At 43.0% G+C, this 23,121-nt stretch overlaps 3 protein-coding genes and 1 non-coding gene across 5 annotated transcripts; 2 read left to right on the top strand and 2 right to left on the bottom strand.

Annotated features, from left to right (window-relative positions):
* Positions 1–1,332: 1,332 nt before the first annotated feature.
* On the bottom strand, positions 1,333–2,461 carry LOC133133089 (cytochrome c oxidase subunit 7B, mitochondrial). The gene is made up of 3 exons (XM_061249072.1): positions 2,308–2,461; positions 1,716–1,837; positions 1,333–1,581 (listed from the first exon to the last, which is right to left on the bottom strand). The coding sequence occupies exons 1-3, from the start codon at positions 2,342–2,344 to the stop codon at positions 1,486–1,488; spliced, it is 255 nt and encodes an 84-aa protein (XP_061105056.1). The 5' UTR covers positions 2,345–2,461; the 3' UTR covers positions 1,333–1,485.
* Positions 2,462–2,847: 386 nt separating this feature from the next.
* Positions 2,848–2,960, top strand: trnal-caa (transfer RNA leucine (anticodon CAA)). Its single transcript has 2 exons — positions 2,848–2,885; positions 2,915–2,960. It is a non-coding gene; the product is annotated as a tRNA-Leu (tRNA).
* A 2,231-nt stretch (positions 2,961–5,191) lies between these two features.
* Positions 5,192–10,804, bottom strand: pgrmc1 (progesterone receptor membrane component 1). The gene is made up of 3 exons (XM_061250163.1): positions 10,464–10,804; positions 8,227–8,382; positions 5,192–7,649 (listed from the first exon to the last, which is right to left on the bottom strand). Exons 1-3 carry the CDS (start codon positions 10,753–10,755, stop codon positions 7,555–7,557), a joined length of 543 nt encoding a protein of 180 aa, XP_061106147.1. The 5' UTR covers positions 10,756–10,804; the 3' UTR covers positions 5,192–7,554.
* A 4,440-nt stretch (positions 10,805–15,244) lies between these two features.
* rab24 (RAB24, member RAS oncogene family) lies at positions 15,245–22,263 on the top strand. 2 transcript variants are annotated; one of them, XM_061248566.1, is made up of 9 exons: positions 15,245–15,642; positions 16,730–16,933; positions 17,132–17,200; positions 17,955–18,033; positions 18,768–18,835; positions 20,116–20,215; positions 20,405–20,455; positions 20,626–20,685; positions 20,916–22,263. In XM_061248566.1, exons 2-9 carry the CDS (start codon positions 16,817–16,819, stop codon positions 20,978–20,980), a joined length of 609 nt encoding a protein of 202 aa, XP_061104550.1. In that variant the 5' UTR covers positions 15,245–15,642; positions 16,730–16,816; the 3' UTR covers positions 20,981–22,263. The 2 variants fall into 2 exon arrangements, with proteins under 2 accessions (XP_061104550.1, XP_061104551.1); XM_061248567.1 differs by having other exon boundaries at positions 15,246–15,642; positions 16,733–16,933.
* Positions 22,264–23,121: the final 858 nt, after the last annotated feature.

Raw genomic sequence — 23,121 nt, 5'->3', positions numbered from 1 at the left:
AACTAAAAGGTGAAAAATACATTCACTTTGGAACAAAAATGCAATGGCAACAGAACATTTGTGCCTGGTTTGATGTTCTATATAAACGGCTCAGATTTGGCGACTTCCACATACTCTGAATCCGTTTTTGTGGCAAAGATAAAGAGCACAAATTCCTGCACGTGAGCCGATTACACTGAAATGCTACCATTGATGACGGTATGTGGTGAACACTGATAGCGTTTTCATTCGTAGATGCATCCCTTCAAAGTTTGATTTGCGGAGCGATAAATAATAAGTCTGAGCAGATGAACAGTCCCCTCAGAAAGTATTGGAACAGCAAGGCCAATCCCTTTGTTTTTGCAATACACTGAATACATTTGGAGTTGAGATAAAAAGATGAACACAAGACAAGAGTTCAGAATGTCAGCTTTTATTTCCTGGTATTTATACCAAGATGTGTTAAACTACTTAGAACATAGGTATCAGGCCACCCGATTTTTAGGTGACAACAATTGTTGCCCTGTGGAGATGTCACTGACTGATGTTTTGGGGTTTTTCTTCACAGCTCTCACAATGCGACATCAACATAAACTGCTGTTGGTTTCCTAGGTCGACCTGTTTGACAACTGTTGCTGAGTAAGCCAGCGGTTTCTTTCTTTTTCAGGACATTACAAGTTGTTGTACAAGCTATCCCCAATGCTTGTGCAATGGTTCTGATCGAGTTCCCCTTTTTTAAGCTTCAAAATGGCTTGCTTTTCTCCCCAAGACAGCTCTCTCGTCGTCATGTTGGTTTATCTTTTTAAACATAAATGCAGTCTTCACAGGCAAAACCCAAGGCTAAAACCAAGAGTAGACATTCAGAACTATTTCAGTTTATAGCACTGGAATTGACCTTGCTGTTCCAATATGTTTGGAGGGGACTGTATAACAATCACCAGCCTAGTTGATGTTTTGAAATAAACTCGTTGCCAAGGAATCACATTTGGGTAAAATCACACACATTCTACAGAGGTCATTATATCAGCAGAACCAATAGCATTGTTGAACATAACAAATAGAACCAGTAGCTTTGTAGAACATTACATTACATTACATTACATTACAGGCATTTGGCAGACGCTCTTATCCAGAGCGACATACAACAAAGTGCATACCCATAACCAGGGCTAAGTGCGCTGAAAGACCCTAGAGGGAAGTACCATTTCAATTGCAAGAACAGAACCGGATTTAAATCCAACAAAAAGCCATGCATATGAAGTCCACAGCAACTCATAAGAAATGTGCACAAGAGAGGTCAAACACATCTTTGTCACTTCACATTTAGAAAGCATAACACGGTCAAATATGGGACCAGTTTAAACATTAATTTATTGTACACATTGTGACAAGTTATCAGATAACCAGACAGCCTGAAAATGAGAGCCTCCACCAGTAAATTGGAAAAGTTCAGACAATAGAGGGGTTTATTGTATTATTACACGCAGAAAAGCTGTGGTCTCTCAATCATTCCTCCTCTTCGCCTCCTGGAACTCTCCATGGCTTCGGAGTGAGTTTTCCCACAGGTGAAAAGTTCCATGTTATCCCAGTCTGTGTCAATACCTGTAACACATCACATCACACAAAAAAAGGTCCACATTACGACGTTGCAGGTAAGTTTAAGGTTCAATTATGCCATTGGGTTAACTACTGCATTTATAACTAAAATGATACAATGCGATTAAACATCTTCTTACGTATGACCACACGGCAACGCAGAAGGCAGCCCCGGAGACCATCAGCATGTTGCCGTACTTGTTATGGAAGTCTGCGGAGGTTTGAGATCCGTGCCGCACTCCAACTCTCCGGGCACCGTGACCTTTTACAGTTACAGAAAAAGTAATGGCAGCATAAAACATTGATGGGCCTACACATTCATACCACTCGTGGTTGAATTCGCATATTTAGCGTAACTAGAAATGAACATTGATATGTCTGACTGCATACAAGTTATGCTAACGCTTGTGATGTCGAGTCACGGTAACTTACAGCGGTAACGTGGGCAGGGTTATAGTAGTGGAAATGGCGAATTGGTTAGCTAAACGGTCTTAAACAGTCACACATAATTCGAAAACTGTTTATGTGCCTGTCCTCAACGTTAGTGTCACCTTAAATAACTTAGCTAGCAATGCTAACGATTAGCTAATACTACTACTACTACTACTAGTAGTAGTAGGTAAGCACTGCAGGGGCTTAACCACCTTTTCCGTTTAGGCTTTTAACCTAACAAAATGGCTTTAGAATATCAACTCGCTGAATTACGATTAAAATGTTGATTTTTATATTTACCGGCAATGTTCAGAGCAGTTTTCGTGAAACGGAACATATTAGCTTCCTTCTTTCCTTGTGCCTTTAGCCAGAACTGATTCGGGACAGAAGATACCCTTGAAGAATTAAAAACAAAATGGCCGCAATACCGGAAACTCTTTCGAATGAACCTTTGGTCGCACTTTTCCCCTCACATAAATAATCGCTTGTAGTAGCATTTAATATCTATATAAAAATGATACGCAATTTAGTGCAATATTCACGTTATTCAATATTATACTATGTTCTACAATATTCACGGACGTTAGTTTAATGAAGGTTCATTATAGGCCAGCTAATAAGATGAACGGATGCTTGTCTATTGAATGGGATTCTGGGTGGTTGAGTTTATGGTTGACTTGCTGGGGTAACTAGTGGCGTGATTGAAAAGAATCGGTATAATATTTAGTAGCCTTGATACTTACCGCTGTCGTTAACCACCGTTAGCTAAATACAGTAATATTTCACATCTTAATTTATGAATCCTTAAATTGGTTGTAAGAGACCTAACGGAGCAGTCGTGTCAGGATGGCCGAGTGGTCTAAGGCGCCAGACTCAAGGTGAAATACCTTCCGTTGCCGCACGGGTATTCTGGTCTCCGAATGGAGGCGTGGGTTCGAATCCCACTTCTGACACATATTTTCTTTCTAGAGGACAGATATTTGAGGTTGTCAAAAAGACTTTTCAAAAAAAAATTTCACCCAAGACTGCCAGCACCAGTTTATGTGAAGCTGCAAGCATAGCCAGAGAGAGAAAGTCACTGAGATAAAAGCAAGCTCAACAGCAACTTCTTCATTGTTGAAAGATGGTTTGGTTTTTGGTAAAAAGCTGGAGAGAAAGATTTTTATTGCCTGTCTTTTAGAATTTTTTCCACTTGCGTGTGAACATGTACCTCCTGTCGAACAATTTACAGCTTTCACATCATCGATCAGCGCACAACAAAATGATCCCAGGACTACAGATAATTATTTTATTACATATACTTAGCTCTATTACTGTTCTTTAGTTCTATATTTTCTTCAGATTTGTGAATCTGTGTGTACTCATTCTTCACAGTCCCATCCCAGTCATACCATACTGCCAGTTCAGCCATCTGAAACTGTAGACAGTTCAGAATGCTATCAAAGCCACTGTTGATAAGCCCATGCTTGCAGCTGGACTGGCCTATTGAACAGGTTCACATTGGTAAACACTTCTTATCATAACTGAAGGTGAGACATTCTTCATTGGCCTGATATCCACACACAGTACCTTATTTCACTGACATGCAAAGCACAGATACTACTGTGCCGATCGCTCAAACCCGCATTTACTAACATTAAAATCTACAAATATTACTTTGATTCAAAAAGAAGGAACGTTAGATAAATAAATAGCTCCCTAAGTAGATATAATAATCATTTGTACAGGTTGCCCTCATATACAGTAGGGTGAAAAAAATTGGGCAACCCTGGTTTAGATTTCTGTTACAATTAATCTGTATGTGATCGAAAGCATCAACTCAGCAAGATTGTTTTTTATTTGAATTTTTTACTGTTTATAAATTATTTTAATAAAGGGCAAAGGCCTTTATATTAGGCCTATATATTAGCGCTGTGTATATATATATATATATATATATATATATATATATGTGTATACTTTTGCTCACCTAAAAATTGTGTGGTCTGATACAAAAGGTGATACGTTCTAAGATGTTTAACGAATCAAGAATAAAAATACCAGGAAATAAAAGCTGAAATTCGGATTTGCTATCTCATGTACATCTTCTGACTTAAACTAAATTGTCTTCAGTGCAAAGCAAAAACAAAGGAATTGACCTTGCTGTTCCAATACTTTTGGAGGGGACTGTATGTTATATTTCAGACATTCAAAATCATACTGCCATTCTCACACTGAATGTAGGCTACATTAGCAAAATATACACTCACTGAGCACTTTAATAGGTATTTATTAGACTTATTTTTTAGACTTCTACTGCTGTAGCCTATGCACTTAGAGTCATGATGCGTTGTGTGTTCAGAGATGCTCTTCTGCATAACACTGTTGTAATGTGTGGTTATTTGCATTACTGTCACCTTCCTGTCAGCTTTGACCAGTCTAGCCATTCTCCTCTGTCTCATTAACCAGGCGTTCCTGTCTGCAGAACTGCTCACTGGATTTTTTTCGTTTTTTCGCACCATTCTTTGCAAACTGTAGAGATTAGTGTGCATGAAAATCCCTTTTTTTTCTTTAAAAAAAACCAAAAAAAAACACAATGAAGTTCAGGTCCGTGAACTCATTCTACCAAACACATATGCCACTGTCATGATGTTGCAATTCAGCTCACAGATTTGGATAAAACTGTAGAAAAATCACAAATAGTGTCAAAGTCACTGTTGACTTACTGTGGTTACTTACACACTATTCAAAAGACACATTTCAGGCCAGGTGTACTAACAGCTGAAGGTGACCTGCTTCTCTATCCAGACACGTGAACACAGTCCCTTATTTCATTGAAACCCACAGCACTGAAAACACAAGAGCGGTTTAAGAAATAAGATTAGGACATCGGTTTGCGTGCTTAAAAAAGAATGCAGAATTCTCACGTGTCAGTAACATTACCCAACGTGACCTGAGCACAGTGAAACGGGATCGCGTCACAAGTGTCATTTAATACGGGCACGGTCTGAGCCGCTGGAAACTGAATCAGTCGTGTTTTAGGTTTTAAAGCACTACAACAAATCCTTCATGAAAATGCAAATGAATTTAAGTGATTTTATGACAGTGTGAGATCTGATCGGAGCCCCTCAGGCATCACTGTGCAGTTCAGTGCTCTCCCCTGCTTTCCGGAGCATACAGACTCAGACAAAATGAGCACCTGACAGGTCTTTAAATGTAGCTTTAATTCAGTTTAGATACACACAGGAGTGTTAATGTAGACATCATTTGCCACCACGGCTCTTGAGACACCAGTAAAACACTGACCTGTCCCAAAGCAGACAAACTGATGATGGGAATTGGGAGTCTTTTGTGCTATTCCCCCAGATCATGGTGACTTTTTAAAGTAATGTTCTTTAAGAATAGTGCACTCAACACTAATGTTGATTCAAAAATTCAGTTAAGTTTTTTAAGACTCCATTAACCATGATTATTTTATTTAATCTATTGCATATTTCAATTCTGAACATGCCAATCAAACGCTTTTCCAAAAATAGAGTATAAAAAACTGCATGCAAATCATGGAATCATTTTGGGAATGTTCATGCAAATGCAAATGCATTCAGCTAACCATTAGCATAAGTCTGACAAATAAAAAATTAACAAGTAGTAAACGCATTAAAAAGGAAAAAAGTTCATTTATTTTTTTACATTCCAGGTTTCTAAAATTCCAAATGTATCCAAAAAGTGACTCGCCAAGGTTCACAGTAGAGATATTTATTTCATTTAGATTACAAACGGAGAGGAGAACGATGGCAAATACACTTTCAAATGATGTAACACAAAACAAACTCAGCAACACAAACACAATGTTGCTGCCACTAGTTACCATGAATCATTCTTTGACAAAGTAATGTTTGAGAACAGTGTGGACTTGTGCTCACATTGTATTTGTATTTGTGAGAGCGAACATCTTTTGTGTCATCGTGTTCTTAATTATAGTGGCCAACAACCCTCATGAGAAAATCTCATTTTTTTAGACTACTTTGTAATTTTGTTGTCTATAATATTGCCAATATCGTTTTTATTTCATTTTTTATAATTTTGGTGTTTTGTAATGACAATATGGTGTGCACATGTTAAAGGCTTGGTAGCCTGGAACCTTTCAGATATTTATATCAGCAAATTGTCCATTTCACATTTTCTTCAGGCTGCTGCAATTCCTAATGCATGTGAGAAATAAGGAACAGACAGCTAGCGAACACCAGTTTTCCCATCCTATAATACACTGAGCGCAGTGGATTCGCAAACTTCACGTCAAAATTTCACAAAATGTCCAAGAGCCATGTCTAAGCTCCTAATGAAACAAGCAAGGGACCCGACCTGTCCAAGAACCAGCCATGACCTTCAACTCTGTGCCAACACACACAGCAGGAACATGCTAAGACCTTTAGCTTAACGAACTGTTCACAGGGCCAAGCATCAAACAAAGGGAGCACTGAATATACAAAATAATCTGTATATTTTTATTATAAAATGGAATCAAAATGACACATCCAGGTCTGCAACAGAAAAGTGTCATTTGTTCATTGAAACGGGATCGTTGGGAATATATTTTAAATGAAAATGAAGCTGAGATAGCAGTCATTTTCACAGGCTTGGACAGGAAGCTGGAAGATTTTTTACTTGATTTTGTAAGCGCCAACATACAGTATTGTACTGATTCTTTCTCTTTCAGTGAATATCTGTGTGGTGAGAGAGCACAACAGGAGAACACTCTTTTCACAAGACGGAAAACAACTCCTGGGTGAGGATAAGCACAGAATCCAGACAAACCAGTCCGACTATAAAGATTAATCTTTTCAGGTAGAAAATGGTCCAAATTTCATTGCCGAGTTCGTCAGTAATTTCACTGGTCAATTCATCCCATATGTCAGGGGAAGTGTGAATGGTTGGTTTTATGGTATGCTTTATTTTTTTTGTTGAAGTGTGGCCAAAATAGTTTATTTTGTGCTGGAAAAAATGAATTTTTAACGGAATAACCCTGGTGCAGGAATGACAAAGCTAAAACATGTGAACCAAGTTAACGGAATGTTATGTTCTAACAATGTGCTTCCCATTCTGATCATATTTCTAACAACCAAGAAATACATTGAGCAACTATGTATTATTGAGTAATTTTCATTCAAAGAATACTCACAAAAATAAACAGATGGGCAGACCCAGAACATTACAGTAAAAAAGAGCCATGTTCCCTTATGCAGGTATTGCAGCACTCGAAACCATCACATAACCTGCCAACTATGAATGCCACCACAACACCTACAAACGCAGTATTCTCAGAGAAACTACAGCAATGCTCAAATTGCTGCAACTACACAACCTAAATCTACCATTGGACAGCTTTTGGGAGGTCAAAGGCAAATTAGGTTGAATGAAAGACGCATAACAGGAGATGTGACTGTCTGATAAAGAAGGGACTCAGCACTGTGTGTAATGGCAGCAGAATAGAATCACAGGGATTAACGTTGAAGCTTCATCTCTCTCCTGCACTGAGGCCTACTCAGTCTTCTCCTACTCAGTCTTCTCCTACTCCGTCTTCTTCTCCTTCACCTCCTCATCATCAGTGTACTCCGTGTGCTCCTCGTCTGGCTTCAGAAGCTTGCCCACGTAGTCATACTTCTCTGCAGGAAGCACACACAACACTCATTACTGCCACAAAATGGCTGCCTGTCACAGTGTAGCCGCAGCCTGGTCAGGGACACTGTGGGTTCATGGCCAGACTCCAGCTGGGCTGACACACACACAGCCTGGAGCTGCCTGCCCTCGGCAAACACTTATTTATGTATTTATGCATATAACTGGGAGAAAAAATAAGATTTTGCACACCAAAAATGCAGCATAATGCATGCTTAAAATGTTTATATCTTTTATTTCTACATGGAGATGACATATTTTGAAGGAGCAGCCACTGAGCAGCTCGAACAGCATCACTGAGCACATGAGGGAGGCTGGAGCCACAGACTCTGGACCCACACACTCTCTGCAGCGGTGGGATTATGACACTGCAGTGACAGCCCTGGGCTGAGGCTACTTTCCCACAAAAAGGGCACCATGCCACACCAGCCCATGCCACACCAGCCCATGCCACACCAGCCCATGCCACACCAGACCATGCCAGGGCGCTGGAAGCCCCATAGAGTGAGGTGCCGTGCCCTCTCCTGGCGCTGGGGGAGGAGAGGCGGGCGGAGAGAGACTCACGGGTGAACTGCGTCTCCCACTCGCTCAGGCTCTCCTGCTGCATGGCGTTGAGGTCAGACAGGTCATCGTGCGTGTCCTTCAGAGCCTCTTTGTCCAGGCAGAACGTGGCCAGGCCCCGGGATGCATCCCGACCCGCAAACACCCCGTACGGACCCTCTGAAAGACACAACGTTACGTTACATTACATAACCTTACACTACATTACCTCTGAAAGACACAACGTTACATTACATTACATAACCTTACACTACATTACCTCTGAAAGACACAACGTTACATTACATTACATAACCTTACACTACATTACCTCTGAAAGACACAACGTTACGTTACATTACATAACCTTACACTACATTACCTCTGAAAGACACGTTACGTTACAGTACATAACCTTACACTACATTACCTCTGAAAGACACAACGTTACATTACAGTACATAACCTTACACTACATTACCTCTGAAAGACACGTTACGTTACAGTACATAACCTTACACTACATTACCTCTGAAAGACACAACGTTACATTACAGTACATAACCTTACACTACATTACCTCTGAAAGACACAACGTTACGTTACATTACATAACCTTACACTACATTACCTCTGAAAGACACGTTACGTTACATTACATAACCTTACACTACATTACCTCTGAAAGACACAACGTTTCGTTACATTACATTACATAACCTTACATTACATTACCTCTGAAAGACACAACGTTACGTTACACTACCTCTGATAGACATAACCTTACACTACATTACCTCTGAAAAACTTACAGTTGATTAGACTAAGCAGGGGCCAATCGCCCCTGGAGCAACGTGGGGTTAAGGGCCCAACAGCTGCACTGATCTTACTGTGGCTGCACCGGGGATTGAACCACCAACCTTCTGGGTCCCAGTCAAGCACCTCAGCCGCTAGGCTACAGGCACCTCAGCCGCTAGGCTACACCACACTCACACTCACACTCACACTCACACTCACACACACACACACACACACACACTCACACTCACACTCACACTCACACTCACACACACACACACACACACACACACACACACAGGAGCTGCTGGTTTTCCATCACGCTCCAGCCCAGCCAGGTCTGAATGGTGGGAGGGTTCAGTGGGCAGGGATCAGTGGTAAGGGATCAGTGGCCAGGGATCAGTGTCCAGCTGTTCTTTAGCGACCCCCGCTGGGTGTTGAGGTGTCTGCAGGTCCCCCTGAAGCGCCTTCCTCTGACTCCCGTCAGGGAAGAGCCACAGCTGATTAAAGCCCACGGCGCAGCGATGCGCGGGCAGACCACCGTTTCAAAGCTCTGCTGACCCTTAACGTACTTTAGCTTGATAACATAACATTTAAAGGTAAAGGTATCCACGTCTACTTTTTTGTAATCCTGAAATATTTTTAAATGGCAGGGCAATGTGCATACAACACACATGTGGAGTTCAAGGAATGTCAGGCAGATACCATGCCAATATGAAAATGGAAGCATCCAATTAAAAGTAGTAAATGAGTAAGTAAGTAAATCAGTAAGCCATTTGCTTCTATAAAGAGGCCATATTAGAAGAGTAAATGCCATGGATCTACGTTCCGCCCAAATACTAGCTCCTTCTAGCCAGTTATTTTATTTATTTAAGCTACGTAGATAACGTTAGCAACCAAACCACAACTCATCCAATACCTGCCCTTTCATGTTTGCATTAGTCTGGTTGCTAGCTAGCCATATTAGCCCGTTAGGATTTGACCACTGAGAATCCGGGCTGCTCGTGTAACTTTAACCACACGGTTTTTGCATCGTTACAGCGTGAACTTAGCTACAGTAACCATGCGTGGCCTTAGTAGGTATAAAGTCAACTGGGTAATGGGTAACTCGCCTGACGGTGTTGTGAAACATGACCGCGGAGGGGAACAAGAGAAAGGGGAAAAAAACAACACTGAACTATGCTTAGCAAACTTAGCTAAGCGTTTAATGTTTCTGTACAAAGAGCAGCAAACTTTTAACTAGATATCATATAGCTATTGCAAACGTTTAACGTTACATGTTCACGTCCAACTACCCGACGAACTAGCTAACGTTATCTGAGTATCCGCTTGGTTAAATGACACATTCATGCAAATGTGTAACTTGAACACGAGCCAAGTTGCTGCATAATTTCACAGAATTACCCACAGTAGTTAGTTCTATATAGTATAAATTAGCAATCCGTAGCTAAGCAGCACTATACCTGGACCGTAGAATTTCTTCCCTCTCGTCACGTCAAACACTTTCTCATTGACAGCCATTAGAATTCTTGGATTTGTTGTTCCATTGTATTCTTGCAGCTCCGATATCGTGAAATCCCTCTTCTTTAGTTTTGGTAACGGCTCTTCGATCACGCCCATGTCTACAGGCTGGTCTCCGCGAATTATCTTGTACAGCAGAAACAGGCAAAGACACAACAAACTGAGATTCAGAGGGGAAGTGTAAATTTCTTGCAGAATTCCCACAGAAGTTTGCGCGGCCTCCTCTTCAGCCATTTTTCAGAATGGGACGGAAGAGTTGCTCAGATGTGGTGTCGCAGCACCAGCTACGGAAACGGCAAACATGCATTCTTCTGCGCTTTAGCCAATCGAAAAGGTCGCCGTGTGTTCGGTGGGTTAATGGGAGCTGTAGTTTACCAACATGCAATGCTCAAGTATTCAAACAATGCAAACGTGTTAGTTTGTATTATCAAAACGGCAGCTAAAAGAGGTCAAATGCAAGATTTTAACGTCGTCCAACAAAACGTGCGTGCCTGTTATCCTTCCAAAGCAAGGCTGTTCGCAAGCTGAATAATGTTGTAATAACTGTGATGAAATTAACAAGACACCCCATCACCCCAGAGATTACATGTGGGAATTGACGGAGACTTTTCACCAACTATCTTTATGTGAGAAATTAATGCTAAACTGGTCATTTAAAATAGATCTATTGATTTTTTTTTTTTAAACAGCGTTTAAAAAATCTTTTTAACCTGGCCTTTAACTAATTAGTAATGCCTTTTGTTTTAACCATTTTTATTTGTATTTTATTATATTACTTGTGCTTTGCATCTGTCTACTGTGTCCTGCATTTTTATAATTTATTTTATATTTCTGTTTTATTGTCAAAGCACTCTGGGCTGCTTTTATTGCATGAAAAGTGCTTTATAAATAAAGTGTATTATTATTATTATTATTATTATTATTATTATTATTATCCATCCATCCATTATCTTAACCCGCTTATCCTGAACAGAGTCGCAGGGGGGCTGGAGCCTATCCCAGCATACATTGGGCAAAAGGCAGGAATGCACCCTGGACAGGTCGCCAGTCCATCACAGGGCACACACACCATTCACTCACACACTCATACCTACGGGCAATTTAGACTCTCCAATCAGCCTAACCTGCATGTCTTTGGACTGTGGAAGGAAACTCGAACCCAGGACCTCCTGCTATGAGGCAGCAGTGCCGCCTTAGTATTATTATTATTATTATTATTATTATTATTATTATTATTATTATTATTATTCTTTTACAAAAAGTTATTGATGAATTGAATTTAATGAATAGGCTTCATTAAGTAAGTAACCAATACATGGGACATCGGCTGCTTAACGTTTTCTGAATCTAGCTGCATCACATCTGCATTAATCACTAGTTATTCTGTATATTCTTCACAGTGACTTGTTCCATTGCACTGTATCCCCATCTTTATTAATATAAAAGTGAAAAAGTCTAAAATACCTAATAAATTGTGTTCTGAAAAGACTATAGATTCATATTGCAATTTTTTTTTGTCATTGCTATTTTTTAAACAAAGATGAAGGTAGATAGCAATGGAACAAGTCACTCTCTCAAAAACGATTATTACAGACATAAACAGTTATAGAAGAAGAAGAAGGAAGGATGGGCAGGGGGAAAAGATATACAGATACTATATCCAAACATACTGTACAATACTTCACTGGGTATTTATAAGACTTTTTGGTCTTCAGCTGTTGTACCCCATCCACTTGAAGGTATGATGTGTTGTGTGTTCAGAGATGCACTTCTCTCACTTTGTTGTATGTCACTCTGGATGAGAGCGTCTGCCAAATGCCATTAATGTAATGAGTTACTGTCACCTTCCTCTCAGCTTGAACCAATCTGGTCCTTCTCATTAACAAGGCCTTTTTGCCCACATAACTGCCACTGACCATTCTCTGTCAACTCAAGAGACTGATGCGCATGAAAACCCCAGGAGATATGCAGTTTCTCAGATACGCAAACTACCCCGCATGGCACCAACAATCATTCCACGATCAAAGTCACTTAGATCAGTGGTTCTCAAACTCGGTCCTGGGTGTATGCAGGTTTTTGTTCCAACCATAGTTGCATACCAGGATTTTAACAAGCTGTGAATTAAAAATAGGTGATAAAAAGAAGATCAAATTAAAGACTGAGGTGACTCTACAGGCTTCTAACTGGTGAAAGTGTGGACACCTGCCCACGGAAACTAACAATTTGGAAGATGACAAAGAATTGAAAGATAAATCCAATGATAACGAGTCAAAACCTGCATTGTGTTAATAAGTTTATGAGAAAGAAATATGAAAGGACATAAACACCTGTGTTGAGCAAGAAAATGGCTGTAACAAAAGCCAGCATACTCTCAGGATTGGGTAGGAGAACCATTGACTGAGATCACATTTCTTCCCCATTCTGAAGTTTGGTCAGAACAACTGAACCTCTTCAGCATGTCTGCATGCTTTTATGCATTATGTTGCTGCCACGTGATCGGCTGATGAGATATTTGCATTAACAAGCTGGTGTACATGTCTGTTCAAGGGCAGTCCATGATCAAAGATTCTGATATTTTCTCAACATGTTGAAGTATATTCAGTGCGCATGCTCAGGATCACCACGGCTGTATGACTTAAAAACACGCTTAAAGCTGTGACCTATAATACATGCTTCTCACCACTGAAAACAACTTGCTTAAAACACAAAATAACATTGTCCCGTTTAGATTAAATTTGAATTACTTTGATAAAACGACTCATTACAGCCAACACCCATATAGACATAGCCTAGCTTGCTATGTAGTTGATATCCAACGTATGTCCATCCATAAAAACGTTCAGCAATTCTAAAGAGGCTGGAAAATTCTTTTTTTTTTTTCTTTAGCGAATGCAAATTTTTCAAGCCAGGCAGTAGCCTCTTGATCTAAATTGTGGAGGGAGATTAGACCTCCTTTCAGTCTTTGGAGAGGGCAGGCTTCAATAATATGCTCCACAGTTTGCTCCTCTCCGCAGGCACACAGTGGGCTCGGGCTGCTTCCCCATCTGTGAAGGCTGGCCAAGCAGGGACCCTGACCAGTCCTGAATCTGTTTAAGGTGGCCCACTGTCTCCTAGGGAGGTTGGTGCCAGGGACTGGTTGGGTCGGGTCTGACACTAGATGTTTGTTTGGGATGTCTTTGGATTCCCATTCTGTTGCCCAAGCAGACATGGCATCAAAGTCAGTGGGTGGAGGGTCCTTCAAAATTGGACGTCTAGATCGGAGACGTGCGGGTGGTGGGTTGTAGATGTCGGCATGGATTGGTAAGTGGGGGGAGTCTTTGACCTTTTGGAGCATCCTATAGGTGAGTTCAGTTTGTCTGATATTGGGGCGAAGTATGTTAGATAAGACAGGGAGCCAGGTGACTGGTGTTGACCGGATAGTCCCAGTAATGATTCGCATTGTGTTGTTTAGTTGGGTGTCTACTTGGTGTGTGTGGGGTGACCTGGGCCAGACAGGTGCGCAGTATTCTGCTGCAGAATATGACAGGGTCAGAGCGGAGGTGCGCAGTGTGGGAGCTGCTGCACCCCATTTTGCACCTGCAAGTTTGCAGAGGAGGTTGTTTCTAGATTTCACTTTTGCTGCTGTTCCTTTAAGGTGTTCTTTGAATGACAGTGTCCTGTTCAGGGTCACTCCCAGGTATGTTGGGTTGGGGGAGTGTCTGAGCTGGTGTCCACCAAATCTGATGTCCAGCTGTTTGTTGGCATCTGCGTTTCGAAGATGGAAGACACTGGAAACTGTTTTTCCTGGACTTGGTTGCAGGTGCCAGGCCTTGCAGTACTGGTCCAGTTTTGCAAGGTCCTCATTGAGCACCTGCTCCAAAGAGGCCAGGTCAGACGCTTGGGTTGCCAGACAGATGTCATCAGCATAGATTAACTTGCGGGATCTGGTGATGGACAGGTCGTTTGTGTATACATTGAACAGGGTCGGAGAGAGAACTGAGCCTTGAGGAAGTTTTTCATGAGCTTACTTTCTGTCCTAAGTGTACTCTGAACCTCCTATTGCTGAGCAGAGTTTGGATGGTGGCTGTTGCCCAGGCAGGGAGAATTTTCTTGAGTTTCAGCAGGAGGCCTTTATGCCAGACTGTATCGTAGGCTGCTGTGAGATCGAGGAACACAGTCCCTGTTTTGAGCTAATTTTGCTCTCCAGGCCGTTCTCACTGTAGGTGGTTAGGGCCAGTACTTGTTCCCCTGTACTGCGTCCTTTGCGGAAACCGGCCTGAAGAAGTTTTGACTCGACTTCTGTGTATATACGCTGTAGTATTAGGCATTCCAAGATTTTAGAGGGGACACAGAGCAAAGAGATTGGGTGGTAGCTTGCTGGCAGTTTATGGTCTTTGCCAGGTTTTGGTATAGCAATGACTGGGTTGGGGGTTTCTGTGCAGCTCCAAGGCGGCGGATGAGACTCCAGCATTTCCTGCTGGAGTGGGCGAAATTCATCTCTGAGATGGTCTCCTCCCATTTCTTGCGCCGTGCTGTGTTTAGTGATTCTATGAGGTGGTCTGAAAATGAGTAAATTATAGCTTTCACTTTCAGTTACCTGTTCTTCATACTCTGTTCTCCTTTTCGGTGCAAAACAAGAACAGTCGCCGTTACAACATCTTGCCGGCAGGGGGATCGCTTTCATACCTTCTGTTTAGTTGAAGTAATTAAAAAACAGGTTTATCGACCATTTATCAATACCTTGGTAAATGTAAGGATTTCTGGAAGCTCTGGTTTAGTTCTAGCTCCCAACTTATTTATTCGAAATACTCTATAACCATTTCGATATAGCCCAGTGGTGTTAATTTCAATTCTCTGCAGCAAATGATTAGTGGGAATGAAGTACCCCCCCCCGTTGTCAGGCTGGTTGCTGTGGGTTTGTCTCAACTCTCAGTCGCATAGCCCAGGGCGCAGTCAGCCAACGTATAACTTGCATCAAAAGAAAAGTGGAAGTAAACGGAATACGTTAGCGGCATCAGGCAACAGCAACCTACATACGTGACACCGAAGTTACATAAAAGCATCGCGTTTTACACTGCGTCTCCGCATGCCAAATGTTCCGCAGACACGACGCAATGTGGAGATTTATCATTTGTTTCCCAGGTAAGTGGCCGGTTACGTAACTTAGCTATAGCTAGCTAATGCAAATGACCAGCGCTAACGGGACGACAACGATCTGGGCACCTTTACACCGGTAGCCACCTTTTAGATTGTCATTCTCATTAACATTAGCTAGCCAGATAGGCATGTTGACCAGACGAAAGCTGTATTTCATTTGCTAGCGCGGTACTGTTGGCAGCCCGTGTTCGTTTATTTGGGCGTATGTAGCCAGGGTACCTTTTGTTACTGACTGTAAACACGGACGAAGGGGTCCTCGCCTGGCCACTGTGGTGCGGTCAAAACGGAGAAACCGCTAACTAATGCTAACTGACTAAACACAGTTAATGTGGTGTTGATGCTAAGCGGTACAAATACCAGTAACATTAGCTATGTCGTTAGCTCAATCTTTAAATTTTAAATTATATTTATGAAATATGCCTATGTTTGTTTTGCTAATACAAAGTATTTGCCTCAATATCTGTGAGAATATGTGATAGTTGGTTAGCTACTAACAGTTAGCTAGTTGGCTATTTTGTAAATAAGAGCCAGCGAGAGGCCTCCGGTTATTGCAACACATACTCATCTCTTTCGGCTCGTGTCAACAGTAACAGGCAGTGCCCTTTCTGTATGTTCAAACTGGCAACCTTGATCTTTTCTAAAAATATTACTATGAACTGACTGTTGAGAAAATAGTGTGGCATTCAGTTCAACTGTAAAGGCGTACTGGACAGCGAACACAAGGGACTAGACCTAACTGCTGTTCTTACTATATCGCTGACCCTGTTGAAGTTTCCAGTCGTTACACTGTTGTTCTATGGACAATATTACGCGGTGGTTCCGTTTTACAGACTGTAACTAACAAAAGGCTGAATACATCTGCTGACATATTGTTTCAAAATGCGGTTTGCTAAAGTATTGTTTTGATATATTAAGCCTTTCAGTTCTGTTGGTGTTAAGAGAGCTGTATTCTACAACCTCCATCATTCATCTTAAAACCATATTTCCTGTTTCCTGAAGTCAGTTCGAGATTACAAAGGAGAACATTTTCCACACTTCCCAAAAAGCTCTTAAAAAACGTTGTGTCTTTCAGCAGCATTGTGAAAAGGTCACTTAGGCACCCCATCCAGCAGCCGTACCCCATCCCTCCATTCCTCCTGGGCCCCTGCCCCCCTCCACCATGACGGCCCCCCGCATCGACGCCAAGGTGGTGATGCTGGGGAAGGAGAGCGTCGGCAAGACCAGCCTGGTGGAAAGATTTGTACATCATCGCTTCCTCGTGGGCCCTTATCAGAATGTAAGTTTCCCCTGCAGTGTTACAGTACTTTTGTCTTGTTCATCAGTTGATCTTTTCACCTTTTCCAAGCAAGTAAACTAATTATACTTCATGCATTGTGTTGCGTCTGCTGGGTGTTCGTGGGGAATATTATTAACAGTGGAAAAGAGGAAAAGATTTGCTGTGGCCATTTTGTGACTGATGCTAATCTTGTGACAGACGATTGGAGCGGCGTTTGTGGCCCGGTCGCTCCAGGTGGGAGACAAAGTGGTGACTATGGGAATATGGGTAAGAGCCGCGCTCGCTGCAGTGGGGAAAGGTCTTGTACAGAACGTACCGACAGTTTGAGATGTACACAATTTGTTTTTAGGCATTGGCCCTTAAGTCATTACTAAGCCGCGTCTGACATTGAAGTGCAGTCAGAACCGACTAATTGCGTTTCAGTCCTCGATTCATTTTATGCTGCCAATCCCTTCCAACGGGCTCCCTATAACTCTACTGTGTGCCTGTAGAGGTCTGAGTGTATGCCTGTGCGGCTGTGTGAATGTGACAGTGTTACTGTGTGCTGTGTGAATGTGACAGTGTTACTCTGTGCTGTGTGAATGTGACAGTGTTACTCTGTGCTGATGGGGGGATGTGACAGTGTTACTGTGTGCTGATGGGGGGATGTGACAGTGTTACTCTGTGCTGATGGGGGGATGTGACAGTGTTACTCTGTGCTGATGGGGGGATGTGACAGTGTTACTCTGTGCTGATGGGGGGATGTGACAGTGTTACTCTGTGCTGATGGGGGGATGTGACAGTGTTACTCTGTGCTGATGGGGGGATGTGACAGTGTTACTCTGTGCTGATGGGGGGATGTGACAGTGTTACTCTGTGCTGATGGGGGGATGTGACAGTGTTACTCTGTGCTGATGGGGGATGTGACAGTGTTACTCTGTGCTGATGGGGGGATGTGACAGTGTTACTCTGTGCTGATGGGGGGATGTGACAGTGTTACTCTGTGCTGATGGGGGGATGTGACAGTGTTACTCTGCTCCAGGACACTGCCGGGTCAGAACGCTATGAAGCCATGAGTAGAATGTACTACAGAGGAGCCAAGGCCGCCATTGTGTGCTTCGGTGAGTGCGGGCCTTTGTACTGGAGTTGCGGCCGTTGGTGTTTGAGGGGTCATGCCACTGAGTCGGCTTTTAAACTGCCTATGGTCTGTTTTGTGCTCACCCATGGCCTGGTCAGAGTACACATGAAATGTAACTGTTCAACAAGCTGGTGAACATACAGCTCTGAATGGGGATAATTAATCCAGTACCTTTCATACTTTCACACTCGGGATGTTCTTACTGTGAGCTTTGCCTCTCGTGCGCAGTGAGTCATTCTGTCCTGGTGTAGACGCTTGTTCTCTATTTCGGACGTTCTGATCACACGTGTGGCCCTGCGGAATGGGCGGGTTCTCACATTCCAAATGAGAATGTAGAAATATTGGGCTGGGCAGGCCCAGGGTACCCAAGCATCGGCAAAGCTGTGGTTGGATTTTACATGTTCTGTAATCTCAAAAAGCCCACGCTGACATTGCACTTAGACATTTCTGTGTCTTATACGGGTGGCAGTATTTAGCAGTTTCACAAGTTTTTTGTTTCCTTAAATTGAGTCACCCGTTACTAAACCGCCCGTTTAAGAAATTATGTGATTTAAATTGAAGCTCTTCTTGAAAATTTCAACTGACCAGTTCCTGAATGTCAAACGCCAACGGCAGATACACCACTCTGCTTCACTTCTCGTATGTATTTCAGATTTCCCTTTTTTTGAAACAGTAACTGCGTTTTCATAATGGAGTGTCACCTGTTTCCCTCTCCAGATTTGACTGACAGCAGTAGCTTCCTGCGTGTGAAGTTTTGGGTGAAGGAGTTGCAAAACTGTGAAGAAGTAAGTTTTATCATTTTATCACATCTAGTCTGTTTCAGCCAAGCCCTCTCCCAGCACGCACAAATCAGTGAACTTTTGGGCAGTCCTCCAGGGCGTGCTAATGTAGTGTTCTGCCTGAGATATTCTATGGTAAATGATCTGTAAAGCTGTGTTCTGACTGAGGTATTCTATGGTAAATGCTCTGTCCTTGCCCCGCTCCCCCCTGGAGTCCAGTGGAAAATCCCCAGAGGGGGAACCTTGAAACTGATAGCGGTCATTACCATGTATATGTGAAGTGGTCCAATACACAAATTTGTCTGTCTCCCAACAAGCCACAATAAGATCCGCACAGCCGTTGGGCCCTTGAGCAAGGCTCTTAACCCTGCATTGTCTCCTGCTTAGTCTAATCAACTGTACGTCGCTCTGGGTAAGAGCGTCTGCCAAATGCCTATAATGTAATGTAATACTCTGCACTCCCTCCCCGGTGCAGACGGCCTGGGCACTTATACCTCTGAACCCTGCGCCTTTCCCCCCACCACTGCAGATGTATGTGATGGGTGTAGTCTGGTTGTACTGCGGGTGTGATCTGGTTGTACTGTGGTTGTAGTGCGGGTGTAATCTGTAGTGCGGTTGTAGTGCGGGTGTACTGTGGTTGTAGTGCGGGTGTAATCTGGTTGTACTGTGGTTGTAGTGCGGGTGTAATCTGGTTGTACTGTGGTTGTAGTGCGGGTGTAATCTGGTTGTACTGTGGTTGTAGTGCGGGTGTAATCTGGTTGTACTGTGGTTGTAGTGTGGGTGTAATCTGGTTGTACTGTGGTTGTAGTGTGGGTGTAATCTGGTTGTACTGTGGTTGTAGTGCGGGTGTAATCTGGGTGTAATGTGGTTGTAGTGCGGGTGTACTGTGGTTGTAGTGCGGGTCTAATCTGGTTGTACTGTGGTTGTAGTGTGGGTGTAATCTGGTTGTACTGTGGTTGTAGTGCGGGTGTAATCTGGGTGTAATGTGGTTGTAGTGCGGGTGTACTGTGGTTGTAGTGCGGGTCTAATCTGGTTGTACTGTGGTTGTAGTGCGGGTGTAATCTGTAGTGCAGTTGTAGTGCGTTGTGTGTGGTACACAGAGTAATGGTTATTATCAGTATTATCAGTATTAGTAACCAGTTTAACTGGATAAACCGGTTTCATGTGTTAACGTGAGCATGTTCTCTTGGACCCAGAAATAGCTTGTGGGTCTGGTCATTATCTTTGCAGGGGTGGGGTAAATCTGTGTTTAATATGTACTAATGTAATTTTGTCTTTGATTCAAGCACTGCAAGATATACCTGTGTGGTACCAAAAATGACCTGGTTGAGGCGGACCGCAGCCAGCGGCAGGTAGACTTCCACGATGTCCAGGACTTCGCTGACGGTGCGTGCTGGGAGCTTTTCCTCGTGTTTCAGTCTGCATTCAAGTGAAATAAACGGAGAATCGTACCATATTAGGAGTAAAAATTGTGTCTTGAAAGCCTTTCACTTTCATGTTTACATCGTTTTACATTTCCTGATGTGAGGGTGAGTCGTGACTGTGGTTTTATTTTTCATGTTCTTTTGTTTTCAGAAATCAGGGCCCAGCTGTTTGAAACCTCCAGTAAGACCGGCTGTAATGTGGGTATGTGGCACTCTCACTTCAGGGCAGCCATTTTGTGCAGCTCCTCTGTGAGCCTGATGAAAAAGTACAGAAGCAATAACACTGGAGCAGCAGTAATTCACTACATTACCCACAATGCCGTGTGTCAGCTGAGAGCTGAGTTAATGGTGGGCTCTCTCTCTACTTTACAGATAAACTCTTTCAGAAAGTGGCAGAGGACGTCAGCAACACTGACTTCCAGCTTATCACAGGTGAGTGAGGGGTCAGTGCGATCCTCTTCATCACTCTGCATTTCCGTCCACTGCGGCCATTTTGGCTCCAGTTACTCCGCATTTCCGTCCACTGCGGCCATTTTGGCTCCGGTTACTCCGCATTTCCGTCCACTGCGGCCATTTTGGCTCTGGTTACTCTGCATTTCTGTCCACTGCGGCCATTTTGGCTCCGGTCGCTCGCTCAGGCTCCGTTTCCCTGTTTGTTACAGAGGAGGCGGGAGTGGACCTGGGGCAGAAGAAGAATGCCTATTTCTACTCCTGCTGCCACCACTGACGCTGAACTGGGTGAAGTGTACCTGGAGCCAGGAGTCTGTGGAGTTCCCCTTACATAAAACAGGACAGCACAAGTGGTTGAGTTTAATTTCCTCTTTCAGCTGTGCCATGAGCTCCCGGCGGCGGGACTCCTGGGCAGAGCGCCTGCTCTCCACTGGAGGGCGCTCTCCTCACAGGGTGAGGTCTGGACCCAGTGTATCCATGAAGCCATTCAGCAGAGGAAGAGGAGAAAGAACGACCTTCATCACAAGCTCATTTATACTGCATGTTATTTATAGTGATTTACAACACTCTTTGGCCTCCTTGCACCAAAGTCATTATTGATCCATGGCCTTGGACTGCCACTGTACAAACCTTTGTTATAGAAATGATTTGACTTTGAATGTGCCTCAGACGCAAACCAAATTCACTGTTTTGGCCAAACCTGGGTGAGATTTATTAATTGCAGTACTTACTGGTGCAGTGTCTATGTTCGTCTTCAGAAACTATGAATATGTTATTTCTTTGTGAGACTGTATTTAAGTCCATTATGAGGGGTGAAAGGGAACGCCCAGGTCAATCTTAAATCCCCACCTGAGATCGTATAGAGCTTAATATACGATGATACAATTATGAGCCTTTTTAAAATACTGGACACATCCTTTATGAAGTTGAGGTCAAGTGCAATGTGACTGCACTGAAAACAGACTTTCGACAGAGGACAAATACAAGATGCAGAAACTTCACTGAATGTCTTCATTAATGTTTACACAATTCTGCCATATCAGGTCATGTATTTATTTAATGTAAGCATTCACTTTTTCATTTTTTTAAAAAACTAATTTAATTCTTATTTGTAGCCTTTGGGCAAGCTATTTGCAGTGGGGTGCTGTGACTACACCACTAGAATTTCTACACAGTTAAGTGGTGCACTCTTCTTAAATGGAGTTTAACCTGAGGAACTGAATTTACTGTATGGCAGACACTATAACCGCAGTGAACAAAATGACAGTTAAACTCTGGCCTGATTCACCAAATCTGGAACTTACCATCATATCATGAGGAATAGTACATGCCTTAATTTTTTTTAAGTTTTTTTATTGTAATTTCTTTGGAGAATGGGAATGCTTCTCCAGATGTCTCGGGCACAGAGGTGTGGTGTGGAGGTGTGGAGGATCTCTCTGACCCGCCTGGCCTGGAACGGGCTCCCCATCAGCGCTGACTTCTGGCAGTAGGGTGGACAGCACGAGTATGTGTAGAGGATTTTGTAGCATGATGTTGAGAAATAAACATGATTGGGGCTTATTTTCAGTCTCTTGGTCTCATTCCAAGATTGCGATCATCACTATCGACTGGGATATTGGGAGAGTCGTACTTGCACATGGCAGAATGTTCTATTAAAGTATAAATGTTGCCCATGCTTGAGTGCAGTATCTCCAGTTCTCATACCATCTTTGCCACCAACCACTCCACCATAAACCTCTCACTTTAAAAAGCTGGAGAGAAGTAGGTTGACTATTGGAAGAGGCACCGTCACGCCTGCAGGGGGCGCTCTCCTCTGCACAAACTGTAACTTCAGTCTCTCTGAGTGGTGGGTGCACGATGCTGTAGAACTGGGATCAGCAATGAACAGCATTAACAACATCTGTTAGCCTACCCAGTCAGATTAGCAGTGCATTCCATATGCTTGCAGTGCTGTGTACAGCACAAGGCCAGGGATGAAGAACTCCAGTCCTGGAGGGGGCGCTGTGTCTGCAGGTTTAACTCCAGTCCTGGAGGGCCGCAGTGTCTGCAGGTTTAACTCCAGTCCTGGAGGGCCGCAGTGTCTGCAGGTTTAACTCCAGTCCTGGAGGGCCGCAGTGTCTGCAGGTTTAACTCCAGTCCTGGAGGGCCGCAGTGTCTGCAGGTTTAACTCCAGTCCTGGAGGGCCGCAGTGTCTGCAGGTTTAGTGCCTTGCACTAGGGCCATTCCATGTCTATAAGGGACCGTGATCTTTCAGTATAATGATAATCCTATGTATGAAAAGCCTGCATTTGCACATGGAGCTTTCTGGTACACATAGCTGAAGGGGGAGGGATGGTAAAGAACTGAAACTGGTGTGCATCTGAGGAAATGAAGGCATGAGTAGCCAAGACAACAAAACATGAAGAATCAAAGAAGCAA

This window comes from Conger conger, chromosome 7, assembly GCF_963514075.1.
Source record: "Conger conger chromosome 7, fConCon1.1, whole genome shotgun sequence".
Lineage (NCBI taxonomy): Eukaryota > Metazoa > Chordata > Actinopteri > Anguilliformes > Congridae > Conger > Conger conger.
This window is presented reverse-complemented; position numbering and strand designations above follow the sequence as displayed.